Genomic DNA, 17,834 nt, shown 5'->3' with positions numbered 1-17,834 from the left:
TGTGTACAATGCTGCAACACAGCTTGGCACATAGCAGCGTTAGGTAAGCGTAGCTCCTACGACCATAACTCAGCCCCTGAGGGTGACCAGAGCCCTCAGTGGGAAAGTACTGGGTGTGAGCCCAAGGCACTCAGGAAGTCAGGGGTGGTAGAGGTGACATCAATCTCATGTTTTCTGATATCAAATACTCAAATGTGCTTCCACTCTTTCTCCCCAGTACCTTAAACCCTGGGCAAAGCTCCCCTCCCCCCATACAGAACAGCTCCCATTCAGCTGCCATCTTCCTGCAGTATGCTTGCTGTGGGCTGATTATGGTCCCCTCCAAATTCATATGCTCAAGCCCTAACCTTTGATGTGATGGTACTTGGAGATGGGGTCTTTGGGAGGTAATTAGGATTAAATGAGGTCATGAGAATGGGCCCCTTGTGATGGGATTAGTAGCTTTGTAAGAAGAGGTCACAGCAAGAAGGTGGCCTACTGCAAGCCAGGATGAGAGCCTCACCAAGAACTGGATCGGCAGGCACCCTGATCTTGGACATCCCAGCCTTCAGGACTGCAAAGAATAAATGTTTAAGTCACCCTGATCTATGGCATTTTGTTCTGGCAGCCTGAGCTGACTAAGATAATGCTCACTCTGCCCAGAACTGATCCAAAATTTACAAATCACTGTCTATATATAGGTTATTTACAATATGTTAATCATGTTACACATGACATTTTATTTATGTCTCACAACTCTGCGGAGGAGCGTACCTTACCACGTTCCATTTTACAGGTGCAGAGACTGTCTGGAAGGTAAGGTGGACTTGCCCGCAGTCCTGAAGCTGCTGGTGCCAGGGCCAAATGTTTGAATACGTGTTAGTGAGGCTCACACAATGCTGACGTTGGTGTGAGCACCTTGCTGGCTGCAAGAGGTGAAGGGGGACTGTTCTCAGTGGGCAGAGTGTGGAGGAGCAAAGCTCAGCCTCCCACACAGCGATGGGCCAGTTGGATGGCAGGGTGGTGAGTTGGTGCAGGAAGTACCCAGAAGAGACAAAACACCCCCAGTTTGGTTGGTTACGACAAGGCAAAACCTTTAATAACATGAGTGCTTATTACATTAGCTGCTTCGGGACTCTGATATCTTTGATTTCTGGCCATGTTTCTCTAACACGTAAGGTGAATGCCTCCCTCAGGGCCACCTGGGCGGTTGGTGTCCTGAGGATTTGTGAGTGGGTGATGGGGACCACTGTGCACACGCCTGGGGATTCGGGGATTCCCCCCTCCCGGCCACTACCCATGACTCTGAGTAAAGTCCTCTTCCAGGGAGGGAACAAGGTAGAGGTCCTTCCAGTAAAGAAGGAAGAAAGGAAAACACCTGGCAGAGATACACAGAAAGAGAAAGAACATCATGAGATTGGCTTGAAAAATTGGGGAGGAATGGAGGTCTTGGGACCTGGAGGTCAAGGGGCAAAGAGTGGGAGAGGGCTGAGTCCATTTGGTTTCGTTCTTTGTAGAAAATAATACCATCACGAGGACCATGCCATGCAACCCCAGAGACACCTCTGTCCACCTCCCTCAAGGCTGTGCTGGGGCAGAGGGCAGAGGGCAAAGGTCAGTTCAGACGGGCGTGGTGCGCCTGTTGGCCGGATTATTATGCAGCGATTCTTTGAACTCTTTGGGTGTGGAATTGTGGAACTGTAGAAAAGCGTGGTCCCGGTCAGAGTTGAGGAGGGTCCCCATGGTGATCTTTGAGGGGTCCCGGGAGAGGGTGAACATTGAGATGTCAGTGGAAGGGATGGTGTGGAAGCCTTTGCTGATAGGGGACAGGTCTCGGGATCTGGGCTCCGTGGAGCGAGAACTTGACCGCCTCCGGAATCTATACCTGTAGGGTGGAAGGCGAGCGAAGGTAGATTTCTTCAGGAGCTCGGAGTGGGATTTGGCACGTAACTGCTGATGTTTTTCTATATAGATGTGCACGGCAACTACTCCCACAATTTCTGCGATGATGAAAGAGAAGGCTCCGAAATAAAAGGACCAGCCGTAGGAGTAGCTTTTTTTGGAGTCACGTTGCCCGGGGTCTCCAGCATTGGCTGATATATAAACTATGATGCCGATGATGTTGCTTAACCCTAAGAGACAAGGAAAGAAAAATGCATCATCTTTTAAAAACCTCAGAGGTGACCGTCATTTTTAGTCTCGAAGTATTTATAGAAAATGTGGAGAGAACAGGGAGAGAGGAGCATGGATCTATAGCTGGGAAATCCAACTGCTGAGCTCCTCTCACGTAGTCTGTCTTTTGGGCCATGAGTTCGGCTCCTCAATCCCACGTGGTGTGCGTTCAGCTAAAGAATATACCCTACTCCCACGGCAAGCGCAGTGGAACTCAAAAGGCATGTATTTTGCCTTAGGAGCCATTCATTCACAACTTAATCTTCACCATTAAGTCATGAGGATGGTAGAATGAACAAGATACAGGTCCCTTACCATTGGCAGGAGAGACTGACCTGTTGATGCAATTATAGCAAAATGCAGTAAGGACTCTACCAGAGACGCACATAGAATGGTCCAGGAGCGAGGGGAGAGAAAACGACTGATGTGAAGACAAGGGGACATTCGAGCTGGATCCTGAACATTAAATAAGGGTGAGTCAGGTGATGAAAGGCTATTGACTGGAGTAGAGAGAAGGCATCGGGAATGACCTTCTAGGGTTTTAGCTTGGATGAGGGGGAGGTTGGTGGCATGTTGAGCTAAAATAAGAGCCAGCAGTGAGAGAACAGGTTTAGAGAAGAGGAGAGATTTGGATATATTGACTTGGAAGTGCTTATTGAGAGCTCAAATGTAGCGGCCCCACGGACGTATAATGGGTCTTGGAGGGGCGGGGGACCTGAGAGGAAGGGACAGTGGCTTACTAAGTCTTTCTATCTGCCCAGGATGAGAGAATGCTGTAGATTAGCTGTCATTTGAGCATCAGGAATGGGGAGCATGAAGCTATTGTCCCCAGTAGGTAAAACCTGCAGTCTCAGTGCCCTCAAGTGCCAATGGAATAGCCCTGAAAATACCTGCCCAGTCAGAGAGGAACTGATTCTCTGGGGGAATGATAAGAAGGACAATAGAGCCTGAGGGCCAGGGGCCTATGAGGACCTCTTACCCACGTGGTCTTTCTAAAGGCAGAATGTCTCTTTTGTTCCTCCGCTTCCAGGGCCTCATCCAGGCCTTGAAACCAACAGTGACTCAGGGAGGTTGGTACATCAGCTGGCATTTCCTGGCCTCCAGAGTTACGGTGGTGCTAACTGGAGGCTGTCCCTCATTATAGTTCCCAGCACCAGTTGGTAAATAACCATTTCCAGTGGCCTCCTGAGTCCTCTCTCCATTCCTTTATTGCCCATACTCTTCCTCAAGATATCCTCATAGTGCAGCAATGGAAGGACTGAAACTTGGCATAACAGGGGCTGCCGACTCTGCCCCAGTGCTGCCATTCTGACTGGCTCATGCATATGCATTTAAGGGGAATTAGTGTTTTGAATATGATCTCTGACCATACTCCATTTAGGACTTGCCCCTCAAGGGCCAGGCCAGGGTGCGCTTCTGCTCTGTACCTCCTCTTGGCATTGCCCAGCACACAGGAGGGAGTCAGTGAGTTCTAATCACTGAGCTATTTCTTAATATGGGGCTTGACACGCCAGCCCTGTGTCAGGCTGCAGGAAGCCAGGATGAAAAATGCCTCCTGTTCTGGAGTGTCAATTTGGCTTGAAGATTAGTAGGGAAGACACATTCTTTATATTAAAATGAACATGAATATAATAAGGAGGAGAGAGCAGGATTCACATGAATTTTTAAGTGTAAATGGGAGCCAGACTTCAAAGCCATTTCAGCTCACTGAAGGCAGCTTCTCATGAGGCCCCCTGACTCCCCAGTGTTCTTTCTCCTCTGTCAGCAAGGAAATTTTGGTGGCAAAGTTTGGGCAGCCCTGAAAGGAAGTCTTAATGGAGACAAAAAAAAAAAAAAAAAGAAGAAGAAGAAGCTTCAAGAGAGGCTCAGATGTCAGACCAGGTTAAAGGAGGCGGGAAGCCAAGTGAGTTGCCGTTTATTTAGAGGGCATTTACTATGTGCCAGGCACTGCACAGGGACCATCTCAATTAATCGTTGCAACAATCCTGCTTTAAAAAAAGTTACCCCTCTTTTATAGATGAGGAAACTGAGATGCAGAGAAGATAAGCAACTTCCCAAGTCGACCCAGCTAGGAAACCACAGAGGTGGGATTGAACTCAGGACTGTTTCAGCCACGAGTGGATTTAGATTTCAGGAATGAAGCTTAGGAAGAACAAGATGTAAGTGAGCACTCATTCTCCCAGCCACCAGGCTGTCAGCTCCTTGAGGGCAGACCTAGGCTACTTTGGTTCATTGCCATCATGTCCCAGCCCAGAGCCTGACCCACAGCAGGAGTGCAGCGCACACTTACTGAATGAGTGAGTGAATTGGGTTGGCATGAGGATTAAATGATACAACGTATAAAATAGCAGCAGTAATTCTGTGCTCGGTGCAGTTCTATACACTTTTCATATATCAACTCATTAAATTCTCTTTACAGCCTCAAAGAGATAGGGTCATGATTATCCCTATCTTTCAGATGAAGAAACTGAAGCACAGACAGGTTAAGAGACTTGCCCGATGTTACACAGCTGGAAAGTAGCAGAGCCAAGGTTGGCACCAGGCAGCCTGGCTTCAGAGCCTGTGCTCTTCAACATTATGCACAGTGCCTGGCACACGGCAGGTGCTCCATAAAGTGTTGTTGATATCTTGCCTGAAACCACAGACCCTTAGAAAAGCTGAGCCAAAAAGACCCTTAGACAGTACTGAATCCTCCAAAACTTTCATTGGTGGAATAGCTGAGGCTGTTCAGGTCCCTTGGGGAGACTGGAGAGGGGGGCAGTCTAGGAATAGACCCCAAGTTGCTGGCTTCCCCTCAGGGCTTCTGCTACTGCCCCTCATGTTGCCCAGTCCCCATGTGTCTACTCTGCCTGCCACCTCTCACAATACCCCTTTGTGAGAAGAAAGCTGCTGGTGCACCCTCTACCCTAACAATCCCCTTGAGGAACAAAATAATGATCTGCTGCTCAGGAAACCCTCATGTCAGCATAACAACCACCCTCTGGGTCAGTCAGAGCCCAGGAGCTGGACAGGCCACCAGCAACTAAAATGTGTCTCAAAGCAATCCAAGTCTCTGTGTTTATCAGTTGTTACCATCTGTGCACACAGAGCGTGGCCAAGCACCCAGCATCCTTGGGCTGACACGGCCCTGTGACAGGATGCGGCTTTCTGCCTGATCTGTGGCTGGGGTCAGTTCCCAGAGGCTCAAGAGTTCGAAGTGTTCCAACCTCCTCATTGCACAGAAGGGGAACCAGTGGGGAAGGCCTGAGGGCAAGGTCTCAGAGGGGGTCAGGACATGGGCTGAAAACTGCAAAACTATATTGCTGCTGCCTTTCCAGTACTAGCAAATAATATTGTACTTTTTATGTCCAGCCTTCTTTCAACAATCCTGTGAAGTAGGAGCTGTGATTATTTCTCATTTTATAGTCGAGGAAACCAAGTCAGAGGGAGTTGGGAACATTCCCAACAGGGGGAGATTAGAATTCAAAGCCAAGAGGGGAAGCCCTTTGCATCCACCATTTTATACTATTTCCCCTTGTTCCCCATCCCAATCAGTATTTTGCCTATAGGGCAAAGTTGGAGGGTCCTCTGCAAAGAGTGAAGCCCCACTCTGTCCCAGCTCCTTGCTCTGCCCTTCTCTGAAGCATGTCATGCAGATTACATTGATCAAGGAGTGGGAGGGGAGGAGATGGTAAAGAGACGAGGAGGGGGGAGACCCAGGGAAAGACAGAAGATGAGGACGGAGGTGAAGGCGGGAGAGAGAAGACAGGAAAGGGGATCCCTCCCTGAAGCCTGTCTCCCTTCCTCCTTGTCACCTTGACGATAAGGTCTTCCCAGCAGCATCTGGGGCTGCTGGTTTTTACTTCATTCTAGGAGACACTTTGAACAACATGAAAATTTGAGCACCTGAAATGCTGTGAACAGTAAACCAGCAAACACATATTTCAATGGGCCAGAGGCAGTTTATGAACATGCTCAAGTGAACAGGATGTTAGACCCCTTTAAAACACACTGAACCAGTCTTTTAGGTCGTGTTAAACACACCATATGTCCTCCTGCCCACTGTGTGCAAGCACATACACACCCTCTCCTATTAACCAGTCTCTCTCTCCCTCTGCGGGCTGACTCTGCCATCCTGTCTCCTCCTTATCTTTGCTTCATGCCACCCTGGAGGGTCAGCATCTTTGGTTCTATTTAAAGTTTTTGGATTTTCATTCTTAACACAACAAGTTGAATATTTTCTTGCTCTTTATCTGGAGGGAAGCCTGAATAGCATTGCTTTGTCTCATGGTCCTGGGTTTGGTGTCTGAAGATCTCAGGGCTGGGGACAATTGCTCACCTGCAGAGACAAAAAAGATGCCGGCGCTAAGGATGACATTGTGTCTGCTGCGGTGGAACTCGCTGGCTGCCACGCAGAGCCCGCCGAAGAAGAGCAGTGTGACACTGAGGATAGGGAAGACGCTGGAAGCTCTCACAGCCCCTGCAGAGAAAGGAGAGAGGGTGCCACCTGCTTCCCAGCCAGCCCCAGGATTCACCCACCACAGGCTCAGGGGTGCATGAGGGGAAAACAGAGCATGGGCAGCAGAACGGAGCCCATCTAACATGGGTGTGAGACCACTGCAGTCACTCAGGGCCTTGTGCTTGGTGGTAATGCTCTCAAGTCTCTGTCCTGAAATTCTGAATCATTTTGTCTGTGAAACTGTGTTTTATAAGTGAAGTCTGATGGGCCAATAGAGCCTACACGGGGGGCTTGGAGTCCTAACTCATGTGAGACCTTATCACTCATCACCTTTCCCCTCCCATTCTCCTTGGGATGGGTCCTCAGCTGCCCACTTGCCTGCCCCAACCAGTGACCACTGCCACCTCTTGTTCCTGGCAGGGGCTGGCATGGACACAGGGAGAATCAGAGTTGGGTGCAAGCCCTGGGTTTCTGCAAGGGTATGTACTCACTCATTGAGTGTCCCAGTGCCCAGGGGAGGGTAACATTAAATAACAAAGAGAAGACACCATGACAGAGCAAGAGGAAGATCACAGGGGAAGGAAAAACCTTTCTTGCCTGCTTTTTGAAGCAGAAGCCTGGGATTTTCGTTTTGTACTGGGTCCTGCAAATTATGTAGCGAGCTCTGGATCCAGGGACTCTCATCAGATAAGGCAGAACCTTTCCCGACACACACCTACAGTACAGAGTCTGGCAATACCCTCTCAATACCCATGTGGTCACTGAATGAACAAATGAATTGATTTATCCACTCAACAATATTAATTGTGCATCTGCCAAATGCCAGGTGCTATGCTGGGTGCTGGGTACTTGGGGACATGTTTAGCATCCACAAGGTCACAGGTGGCTGCCCTTCAAAGTAGATGCTGGTTGAGGGGCTGGAGCATTGTCCTGGAGGCCCCCGTGTTAACTCTTTAGTTGCTGGGTCATGGAGAGGCCCTAAATTCTGGGGGAGGGGTCCACCCCAGTAATTACCCAACCAGTATAAAGATATTTCCTGGTCTGTCCAGGCCAGAGTATACCTGTTGATCACAATATGTGTTCTTTTGTATACAAGAGCAGCAGGGCCCCTGTTCTCATGTGGCTTATGGTCTAGAGTGACAGGCAGGACCAGCTGCAGAAATTGCAAGGACCCTGTGCAAAAGGAAAATGCAAGGCCTCTTGTTCCAAAATTATGAAGCATTTCCAGATGGGGACAGGAGAGCACTGAACCAAGTGTTGGGCCTTGTAAGGCCAGGGTCCCTGGAGGGCTGAAAGGCTGCAAGGTCCAGACTTGAGCTGAGGTGGCTGGGTCTGCGGTGCTAGGCTGGAGGTGGTGGACACATGTTGGATTCAGGATAGATTTTGAAGGTAAAGCCACCAGAATTGGCAGTGGCAAGTGAGAGAAAGGAGTTGAGAGCGACTCCCATGTCTGGTGCTTACTGATGAGAGAAGGTGGCACTTGTGATGACACAGCCTGTGCGTTGGAGTGGCGGTGGGGGCGGCATGGCAGGAAGCTCTGAGAGCTCGTTTTGGCCATGGGAAGGTCAGAGTTCAGTGTTCAATGCTCTACAGCCTGTTTTCTTGGTGCGTTTTCCTGCTGATCTGGCTCGCACCGTTTCTATCTGCTTCGGCACAGCGGTGCTCACGCTCCAGCCGCAAAGCTGTGACTGGGTGTTTTTTTATTTCGTGGAAAATGTTTTTGAAAGTTTGGTAACTGATTTAGCCAATGGAGGCCTGTGGGGGAGGGGCCAAGGGCACATGGGGGTGCAGTTCCCTTAATGAGAAGAAGAAAATTAAAGACTTCCTTGCTTTGGCTTAGAGACGGCCACCCGGTCATCTGGCGCTCGCCAGGGCCAGAGCAGAGCAGGGGCCCAGTAACAGCATCTCTCCCACCCCTCTGCTTCCATGGTGAAGTTGGAGGAGGGGCTTCAAACTGCCTAGAAACCCTGATGGGAGAGGTGGGGCATGAGGAGGGGATCCTGTGACCCTGACCCCTGGGGGCATGATTAGGTCAGTCCCTTTCCTGGCTCCAGGTCGGTCCTGTCAGTCACTGCCCTTGGGTCGTGGGCACGGGCCTGGCTTCTGGCCCGCCCTGTGCTGGCCTGCGGATCTCTGCTATCACACAGGTTTGTAGGAGGCAGGCTTGCTGGCCTCCCTGCTGACTTAAGCCTCTGGGTTGAGGGAGGATCCCGGGGAGTGGGCTCTGGGGTCCTGGGTGGGCACTTGAGCCCAGCGGTGGTGTAGCTCATTTATAACTTCTAAATATTTGCACATATGACCTATGGTCCATTTGGACCCTTGGCCTTGGGTCCCTAAGATATGAGGAGTGAGTCTGTCTCCAGTGGTTTCCAGAGTCCTTTAGGAACCTGGGAACAAACCTTTAAGGCAATCATTTGCGTGTATATTTGCTTGAATATTCAATGTATGAGTTCAATTGATTAAAAGACAATAGTTAAATTTTTTTTATTTCAAAGTATGATTAAAGTATGATTATGCCTGAAAGAAATTAACTGAACATTTGAAACTACTGATTTGTGTTGGTTATAAAAGTGCACGTTTGAAATGTGACTGTTTCCCAGGTGGTACAGTAACCGCGTGGTAACCAATTGGTGGCCAGGCCCATTTCTTTACCCCACAAATGAGGTAATGAGCAGGTGTGAACTCTGGTTTGCCTCAGCTGGAACTTTCACTGCTTCCATTCTCCTAGCTGGAGTCTACTCTGTGTTCATTTTAGCCCAGTGGACATGTGGTGGCTTCAGAACAAAAAGGTATTACTGTCTTGCTTTCCTCTTTCTCCTCCCCAAACCATCTGGGGCTAAGTTGAGATTTAGGGGTGGGGTGGGAGGCTGATGCCAGAGTAATGCCCCCATGCGCATCTGAGCAGGACTTGGCCAAGTTCAGTGCAAAATGGTAAAGAGTCCAGGCCACAGGACTCATGAGCTGTTAAACCCTGTGCTACAGGGTTAAGCTGTAGCCTAGCCCAACAGCACAGGAGAAAGAGGAAAAGTAGGGGAATCAATGTGCAGAGTTCTAATCCTGCTATGGTGTCGTCAAGACAGGAACTGGTTGGGCCTGGAGGACCCTGCAGGAACTGGCCTGACCCCGTGTGGTTGGGCCCGGGATTCCAAAATCCCCTGCAGGAAATTCACATGCTCATTAAGGCCCCTCCTTAACCTTAGCCTGGTTCTGTGGCTAATGATGGAGCATAGGTGGACAGCAGGATGGGGGTGAGGAGGCCCACTATCCCAGAAGGAAGAAAAATATTTTGTTGGAAGAGGAACCAACCTCTCTGAAAAACTTAAAAGCAGTTTGCATGTTGTGAAATAGAAGCCACAGTCCTGTTTACTTTCCAACAAGACAAACTTCACAATGTTTCATCAAAGTGGGAAAGAAAAACTATGACACTTTGGTGAAACCCCACTGGTGATGACTTTAAGGGCATTTTCTTTTGACGAGGTCCAAGTAAATCTATGTCATCCCCAAACTTTGGTCAAGCTGCATCTCTTTCTGTGGCCTTTATTCCCCACACCAAATCTTTCTGAGCTGCTGTATAAATCCTGGCAGGCATTTGGATAAATCCTAGTAGGTGGATTAGGACTGAAAATAAAGAAATGATACGTTTACATCTTAAAAATTAGCTTTAAAATGACTGCTGCTTTCAAACTGACCACTACACCACTTACATTGTTACATGGTTAAAGGCTTGTATATTTTAAAAAACACCCTTCTTGAGCTATCAGTTATGAACATAATCTGAATAGGACACTTTCTTGAAGTTTTTGTATATAATAGCAGTTTAAAAAAATACCTTAATGTTTAATATACCCTAATAGTAAATTAATCAATGCCTTAGATTTTTCCTTTTGAGTGAACTTGACACATGTTCTTGTTGAGGTTACACTTAAATTACAGTAAATCCCAGGTTCTGTCTGTGGCTGGATCAATGCCAGGCCCATGTCTGCGGGTGGACTTTGCTATTGCTCATCCATACAACAAAAAAGAGCTAGCATGTTTTGCTTCATGACTGCATGTTGGTCCCTGGTCTAAGGGTAATGGTATTAGCTTATTTTATTTTCATAAACCTGTAGATAGATGACATTATGATCCCCATTTCTGACTAGATAAAGAAAGCCATGAGATGGAGTGGTAAAGCAACTTGGCCTGGGTCCAGTCAGGCTAGCAAGGGGTCAGACTGGGGTATAAGGCCTTAGCAGCCAGGATCCAGAGTCCTTGCTCTAAGCCCCTGAGCCCCACTGCCTCTCACATGCTGTATTTGGGACAGTCTCAGGTCATATCCAGGGTATTGACCTTGGGACAATTGTAGGGAAACACTGGCCCTGCCTGATAGGATAGAAACTGAAGAGAGGGGAATTTTGGTTTTCATGTATTCTCTCAGGACTTGCCGCCAGAACCTTGCCCATTAGCACCTCACCCATTAGCACTTTGACTATTAGCACCTCAACGCAGCTCCCTGGGGAAGGTGAAAGCTTGAATTCAAGTTGAGGAAAATTCCTTAGATTTTCTTTTAAGCAGACTAGAAAGAACCCTTCAGTTTTTGACTCACCTTTTTTTTTCTCTTCTATTTCTAGTTCATTGAAACTAAGGAGACTTAGATATCAGAAGCACTTGAATGACTCTGTCTTGTAGCAAAGTTTCCCTAAAATTATCTATTTCTAAGGGTGGGTATTGAGGAGCCTCAAACTCAGAGGCAGCTGGGGGACCGCAGGGCATCCCTCCAGGCCTCCTGGGGGACCTGAAAAGCAGGGAACTTACGCAGAAGATACTCAGCTGTGTCCTGTTCGTAGTCAGCGTCCTCTGGAAAGTGATCGATTTTCTTGCACACACCTCGGAAAGCCCCTGTGGAAACAAACACGGTCCTGAACTAGGGTTGGGGGTGGGGCAGCCAGAGCCCCTGGGGCCCAACCTGGGTCCTCACCCCCGTGGTGAGTCCTTCCCAGGATGTGCTTGTGTTGGTCCATCAGCATCTTTCCTAGGACACCAAAAGGAGACCAGTAGAGGAAATACTCCTAAAAGACTGAAAATTTCTGCTTCCTAGATTTTGCATGATCTTGGGATCTACTTAGAAGGTCAAAGAGCTATGAAGCATAAGCATTCATTATGAGGCCTGTTTTATCTTATCTTCCCACTCCCCCCACACCCCCCAAATTAGTGAGGGGGAAAAGGGAAAAGGAAATAGAACTTATGTACAGTTGAGCCTTGAACAACTAAGGTATGAACTGACTAGGTCTACTTATACAAGGATTTTTTTCAACAAATATATTGAAAGTTTTTTTCTTGAGATGTGTGACCATTTGAAAAAAATTTTTTTCTTTTCTTTTAGCTTACTTTATTGTAAGAAAACTGTATATCATACATATATAAAATATGTGTTATATTACCTGTAAGGCTTTCAGCCAACTTAACAGTAAAGGTTTCAGGGAGTCAAAAGTTGTACATGGATCTTTTACTGCACTGGGGGGTCAGCGCCCCTAACTCCTGTGTTGTTCAAGGGTCAACTATATATTAATTATCCATTTTACAGATGAGAAAACTAAGTTTAAGAATTTTTCTGGAGCTCACATGGGTAAGTAGTAGAGCTGGAATTCCAATCAAGATGTGCTGAGTCCTAGGTGCGATTCCAGGCATAGATTCAGCAGTAGCTCACTCTCCCTGATAATGCTCTTATCTGACACAAGACTGTCTGCTTCCCTCTCCCTTCACCTAGATGACAGCTTGCTGTGCTCTGCTGTGTTGCTCACCCTTTCAGGGGACATAGAATTGCCCTTGTACATGTTGGGGAAGCTGTCAGTATTTTCTTTCCTTTTCTTTCTTCAATATCGGTTCAACTTAACTTGTGGGTGTTTGTTAACTAGCCAATTAACTACCTCTGGGGCAGCTAACAGCTCTGCCAGCTCTTACATATGTCTTATAAATGACAAGCAAATTCAGAACTTCTCATCACAACACATGAAATTGTGCATTATTGTTCTCATTCCTGCCTTTGAAGACAGTGCAGAGGTGAGGGGCTGGGTGGTGTCACGGGCAGTGGACAAGGTTTGGGATCACACAGAGCTGGCTTTGTATTGCAGAGCAGTGACTGTAAAAATTAAATAAGGTGGTGTACCAAAAATGAGATCATTTTTGCAAAGCTCTAGGCACATCATAATAACGGCCAACACTTATTAGTGCCTCCAGTTGACCAGGCACAGAGCTAAAACCATATATTACTCCTCTTATTTACTCTTGTCCACCACCCTAGGAGGTAGGAGCTATTAATACTGACATTTGATAATGAGGCAACCCAGGATCACAGAGGAAATCAAGATGTCACTGTCATAGCTGAAGAGGAATCAAGATCTAAATCCAGGCTTCAGCCTATGGCTTTCACCATTACATTATGAATAGTAACTGTAAGTATTATGTCTGTGATAGTCTTATAATAATAAGAATGCCATATATTTAACCCCTACTCTAAGTAGACTCCAGGCCAGAGACATTTTATGATAAATGTGATGCAAAATACTTACAGCATCCCTTTGGTTTTGAGTGTCTGCTCACCAGGCAAATAAGGGACTCAGAACCAAGAAGGGGGATTCTCGACAGTAGACCTGCCAACTCAAGGACATTCTTAGAAGAAAGACAAGCTCATACCTTATTCTGTGATATTAAAAATATTCTTCATTTTTCTCTTTTAGATTTTAGAGTTTCATTCCCATATGCCTGTTTGTTTTTAAGCCCCAGCCCCTTCCAGTTCTCTGGATAATAAATCATAGTAAGTCACACACAGTGAGCACTTACTGTATAACAATAGTCATTCTAAGCACTTTGCATGTTTCATCCTGTTTACCTTTCAGAACAGACATATGAGACACCTGGTATTAAGATACCTATTCTACAGATGAGGAAACCGAGGCTTAGTGAAGTTAGTGATTTCCCCAAAGACACAGCTATAAGTGGCACATTCAAGTGGAAGTCTGGCTGATCCAAGCCAAGGTTCCAACTGCTGTTGTGAATTGCCTGCTCTTCAACTCATTTTAAAGTAGTAAGCAAAGCCCTTTGCCAGGTGGCTTTACGGTAATTTTATGGTTCATCTGCTGCTATTGATTGTGGCAATGAAATGGACCAGTGTTTTTTATCCATCAATCATACTTTTTCCATGATAGATGTCAGGGGCTGCTGAGCAGGGCAGGGGCAGTGGTTGTGGGACCACCTCTTATCTTACATACTCCATAAAAGATTTTAACCCCGAATAGCCAAAGAAATCCTGAGAAGGAAGAATAAAGCAGAGGGAATCTTGCTTCCCAACTTCAAGCTCTACTACAAAGCCACAGTAATCAAGACAATTTGGTACTGGCACAAGAACAGACCCACAGACCAGTGGAATAGAATAGAGAGTCCAGATATTAACCCAAACATATATGGTCAATTAATATATGATAAAGGAGCCATGGACACACAATGGGGAAATGACAGCCTCTTCAACAGCTGGTGTTGGCAAAACTGGACAGTTACATGCAAGAGAATGAAACTGGATCACTGTCTAACACCATACACAAAAGTAAATTCAAAATGGATCAAAGACCTGAATGTAAGTCATGAAACCATAAAACTCTTAGAAAAAAACATAGGCAAAAATCTCTTGGACATAAACATGAGCAACTTCTTCATCATGAACATATCTCCCTGGGCAAGGGAAACAAAGGCAAAAATGAACAAGTGGGACTATATCAAGCTGAAAAGTTTCTGTACAGCAAAGGACACCATCAATAGAACAAAAAGGCATCCTACAGTATGGGAGAATATATTCATAAATGACAGATCCAATAAAGGGTTGACATTCAAAATATATAAAGAGCTCACACACCTCAACAAACAAAAAAGCAAATAATCCAATTAAAAAATGGTCAGAGGAGCTGAACAGACAGTTCTCCAAAGAAGAAATTCAGATGGCCAACAGACACATGAAAAGATGCTCCACATCGCTTGTCATCAGAGAAATGCAAATTAAAACCACAATGAGATATCACCTCACACCAGTAAGGATCGCCACCATCCAAAAGACAGCAACAAATGTTACCGAGGATGTGGAGAAAGGGGAACCCTCCTACACTGCTGGTGGGAATGTAAATTAGTTCAACCATTGTGGAAAGCAGTATGGAGGTTCCTCAGAAAACTAAAAATAGAAATACCATTTGACCCAGGAATTCCACTCTTAGGAATTTACCCTAAGAATGCAGCAGCCCAGTTTGAAAAAGACATATGCCCCCTCTACGTTTATCACAGCACTATTTACAATAGCCAAGAAATGGAAGCAACCTAAGTGTCCATCAGTAGATGAATGGATAAAGAAGATGTGGTATATATACACAATGGAATGTTATTCAGCCATAAGAAGAAAACAAATCCTACCATTTGCAACAACATGGATGGAGCTAGAGGGTATTATGCTCAATGAAATAAGCCAAGTGGAGAAAGACAAGTACCAAATGATTTCACTCATCTGTGGATTATAAGAACAAAGCAAAAAACTGAAGGAACAAAATGGCAGCAGAATCACAGAACCCAAGAATGGACTAAGAGTTACCAAAGGGGAAAGGGACTGGGGAGGATGGGTGGGAAGGGAGGGATAAGGGGAAAAAGGGGGCATTACGATTAGCAGACATAATGGGGGGGATGGGGAGGGCTGTGCAACACAGAGAAGACAAGTAGTGACTCTACAGCATCTTACTACGCTGATGGACAGTGACTGCAATAGGGTATGTGGGGGGACTTGGTGATGGGGGGAGTCTAGTAAACATAATGTTCCTCATGTAATTGTAGATTAATGATATCAAAATTAAAAAGAAAAGATTTTATAGGAACAGAGGTTCAGCTGAAGATGAAATTCGAACATTGCTAAAACAGACCAGTCTGTACCATGTGGGAAAAAGGAACAGTACACAGCCTGCATCTGCCTGTGAAATGGGCCTCACCCAAGGTGACTTACGGAAGCTTGAAGCTAAGACGTAGGGCCAGCAAACACCAGCAGCTCCTGGAGAAACAGCCACCAGTTTTTAATGGTCTAAAGCAGCCCACCACCTGGTTTTGTACATCCCATCAGCTGAAAATGGTTTTTGCATATTTAGATGGCTGGAGAAAAACCAAAAGAATACTGTTCCATGACATGTAAAGAAAGAAATGAAATTCAAGTTTCAGTGTCTGTAAATATAATCGCATTGAAACACAACCATGCTCATTTGTTTATGGCTCCCGTGCTCTCATGGCAGAGATGGCAAAGCCAAAAATATTTACCATCTGGGTGAGGAAGGTTTTGCTGATCCCTGGTCTAAAGACTTCTGTGCTGTGAGGCAGCACAAATTATGTGAGGTCTTCCTGGGGCTGGAGGACATAATCCAGGTTGGTGCTTCTAAAGCAGAAAGTGTCAGGCCTCTAGGGCAAATCTCAGTTGTGGAATGTTTTTATACTTGCAGTATTTTTGTGCACATTTTGTTGCATTTAAAAAAATTAAATATGTTGCTGCAATTAAGGATATGTCACAGAAGAACCTGATTTGGAGCTTCTTTCAAAAATGGGGGGCTCTTTCCCACATTTCCTTGTGAAAACAAACCCTTGCAGCTGGATGTCGGTAGATCCCTTTAGACGGGGTATGAGCTCTCCAGTTAGCCAAAGCCCGCACCAGGCCATTTGTCACTTGGGGTACCTATATAGTGAATTACCTCTCCAAACTTCACTATCTTCTACAGAATGAAGGTGATAATAATAACTTTGTGGAGCTGTCCTGAGAATTAGCTGAGACCGTAGTAGTAAGTATAGTACCGGTCATTTTTCTCAGCCCTTTACACATGCTCTTTCAGTCAGGCAATGGTGTAAAGCCCTCAGTACAGTTCTTGGCAAATAGTAAGAACTCAATGAATTATAGCTGTTACTACCATTGGTTTGGGTAGGTATTTTAGGACCAGAGGAGACACATTGGTGCCATGGTGAGATTTAAAGAAGCAATATAAAAGGAAAGGGAATTAAGAAATTCCCTGAGGAAGACTCCACACTGACAATGAGGTTGCTGGCATCATAAGTCAGACACTCGTCAAAAAGTGAACTTGGCTATTCATATAAGCAGCCTATTGCTAGTTCCCAGAAATAACTGCTAGTTAGCATTTCTGTAGCTTTCCTTCCAGGCTTTTTCCCCATGCTTTCACGCACAAATGGTTTTATAAAATTGGGATCATGCTGCTCTTCTGCTTACTTACATTTTCTCATGGGTATTTCCCCATATCAGTAAATCTAAGGAAAACAGGGTGGTGTTGGACTTGCCCATGAACTGCACAGGATGGGACCAAGAGTGACAGTGAATGCATATCTCGGAAGGGTGAAGTCAGGATACAAAGAGGAGCACTGTCCTAGCACAGTTGAAGCTAAGGTCCTGGGGCAGGGAGAAGCAGAAACAAGGACCGTGGTAAACCAGGAGGAGGAACAGACCCAGTGGTTATAGGGGACAGGGGATGGGAACCAAGGGTAGGGCAGGTAGGAGAGAATCCACAGACCCCAGGACCTCAGAAAGAGGTTTGGAATGCAAGACAGAGCCGGGAGAGATGTCCTGCAGTGTTGAAGTGTCATTGCAGAGACTGGCTTTGTGGTGACACCAGCATCGTCATCCTGGGTAGAGAAGATGGTGCTAATGGCTCATGTCCCACTCAGATGATGGAGGAATACTTCCTTTATAGGAGGGAGGGCAAGATCTTTCTTAAAGGTCAACCCCTAGAAATAATCTCATAAAATCATGAATGAGATAAGAATGCCACTATTGCCTCTATTATTTACCATGGTTCTATAAGCTCTAGTGCAAGATAAAAAAAATAAGAATTAAGAGTTATAAGCAATAGGAAAAAAAAAGAGGATAAAAATCCTAATTTCCCCCCCACCCCAGGTGATAGAATAGTCTATTTGGAAAGCTGAAGGCAATTTGCCAGAAAAAAAATTAAAATAAATGAAAGGTGGTTCCTTACAAGATACTAAACCACACAATAAAGCTGTAGTAATTAAGTCATTGTGGTACTGACATTTGGAATTAACATTTATTAGGATGTTTCTTCAAAGCTGAGAAACATTACAAAGAAAATAAACAGCAGTCCATTATCCTGTATTCAGAAAATCCCTGTTAAATTGAATGAGGACATGTACATAGAAAATTCAAACCATATACATAGAAAGGCATAAGATTAAAAGT

At 45.8% G+C, this 17,834-nt stretch overlaps 1 protein-coding gene across 1 annotated transcript in view; it reads right to left on the bottom strand.

Moving 5' to 3' along the window:
• Positions 1 to 1,055: 1,055 nt before the first annotated feature.
• The window catches only part of CACNG3 (calcium voltage-gated channel auxiliary subunit gamma 3), an 81,628-nt gene continuing 64,849 nt past the window's right edge, over positions 1,056 to 17,834 (bottom strand). Inside the window, exons 2-4 of the mRNA XM_036916932.2 lie at positions 11,384 to 11,467; positions 6,470 to 6,610; positions 1,056 to 2,111 (exon numbers count right to left, since the gene is read on the bottom strand). Of these exons, the coding sequence (XP_036772827.1) occupies positions 1,600 to 2,111; positions 6,470 to 6,610; positions 11,384 to 11,467 (737 nt within the window). The 3' untranslated portion in view covers positions 1,056 to 1,599. The remainder of the gene's footprint in view (positions 2,112 to 6,469; positions 6,611 to 11,383; positions 11,468 to 17,834) is intronic.

Source organism: Manis pentadactyla, chromosome 10 (assembly GCF_030020395.1).
Source record: "Manis pentadactyla isolate mManPen7 chromosome 10, mManPen7.hap1, whole genome shotgun sequence".
NCBI classification, from domain to species: Eukaryota; Metazoa; Chordata; class Mammalia; order Pholidota; family Manidae; genus Manis; species Manis pentadactyla.
Note: the sequence above shows the minus strand (reverse complement) of the source record. Positions and strands in the feature narration are given on the sequence as shown.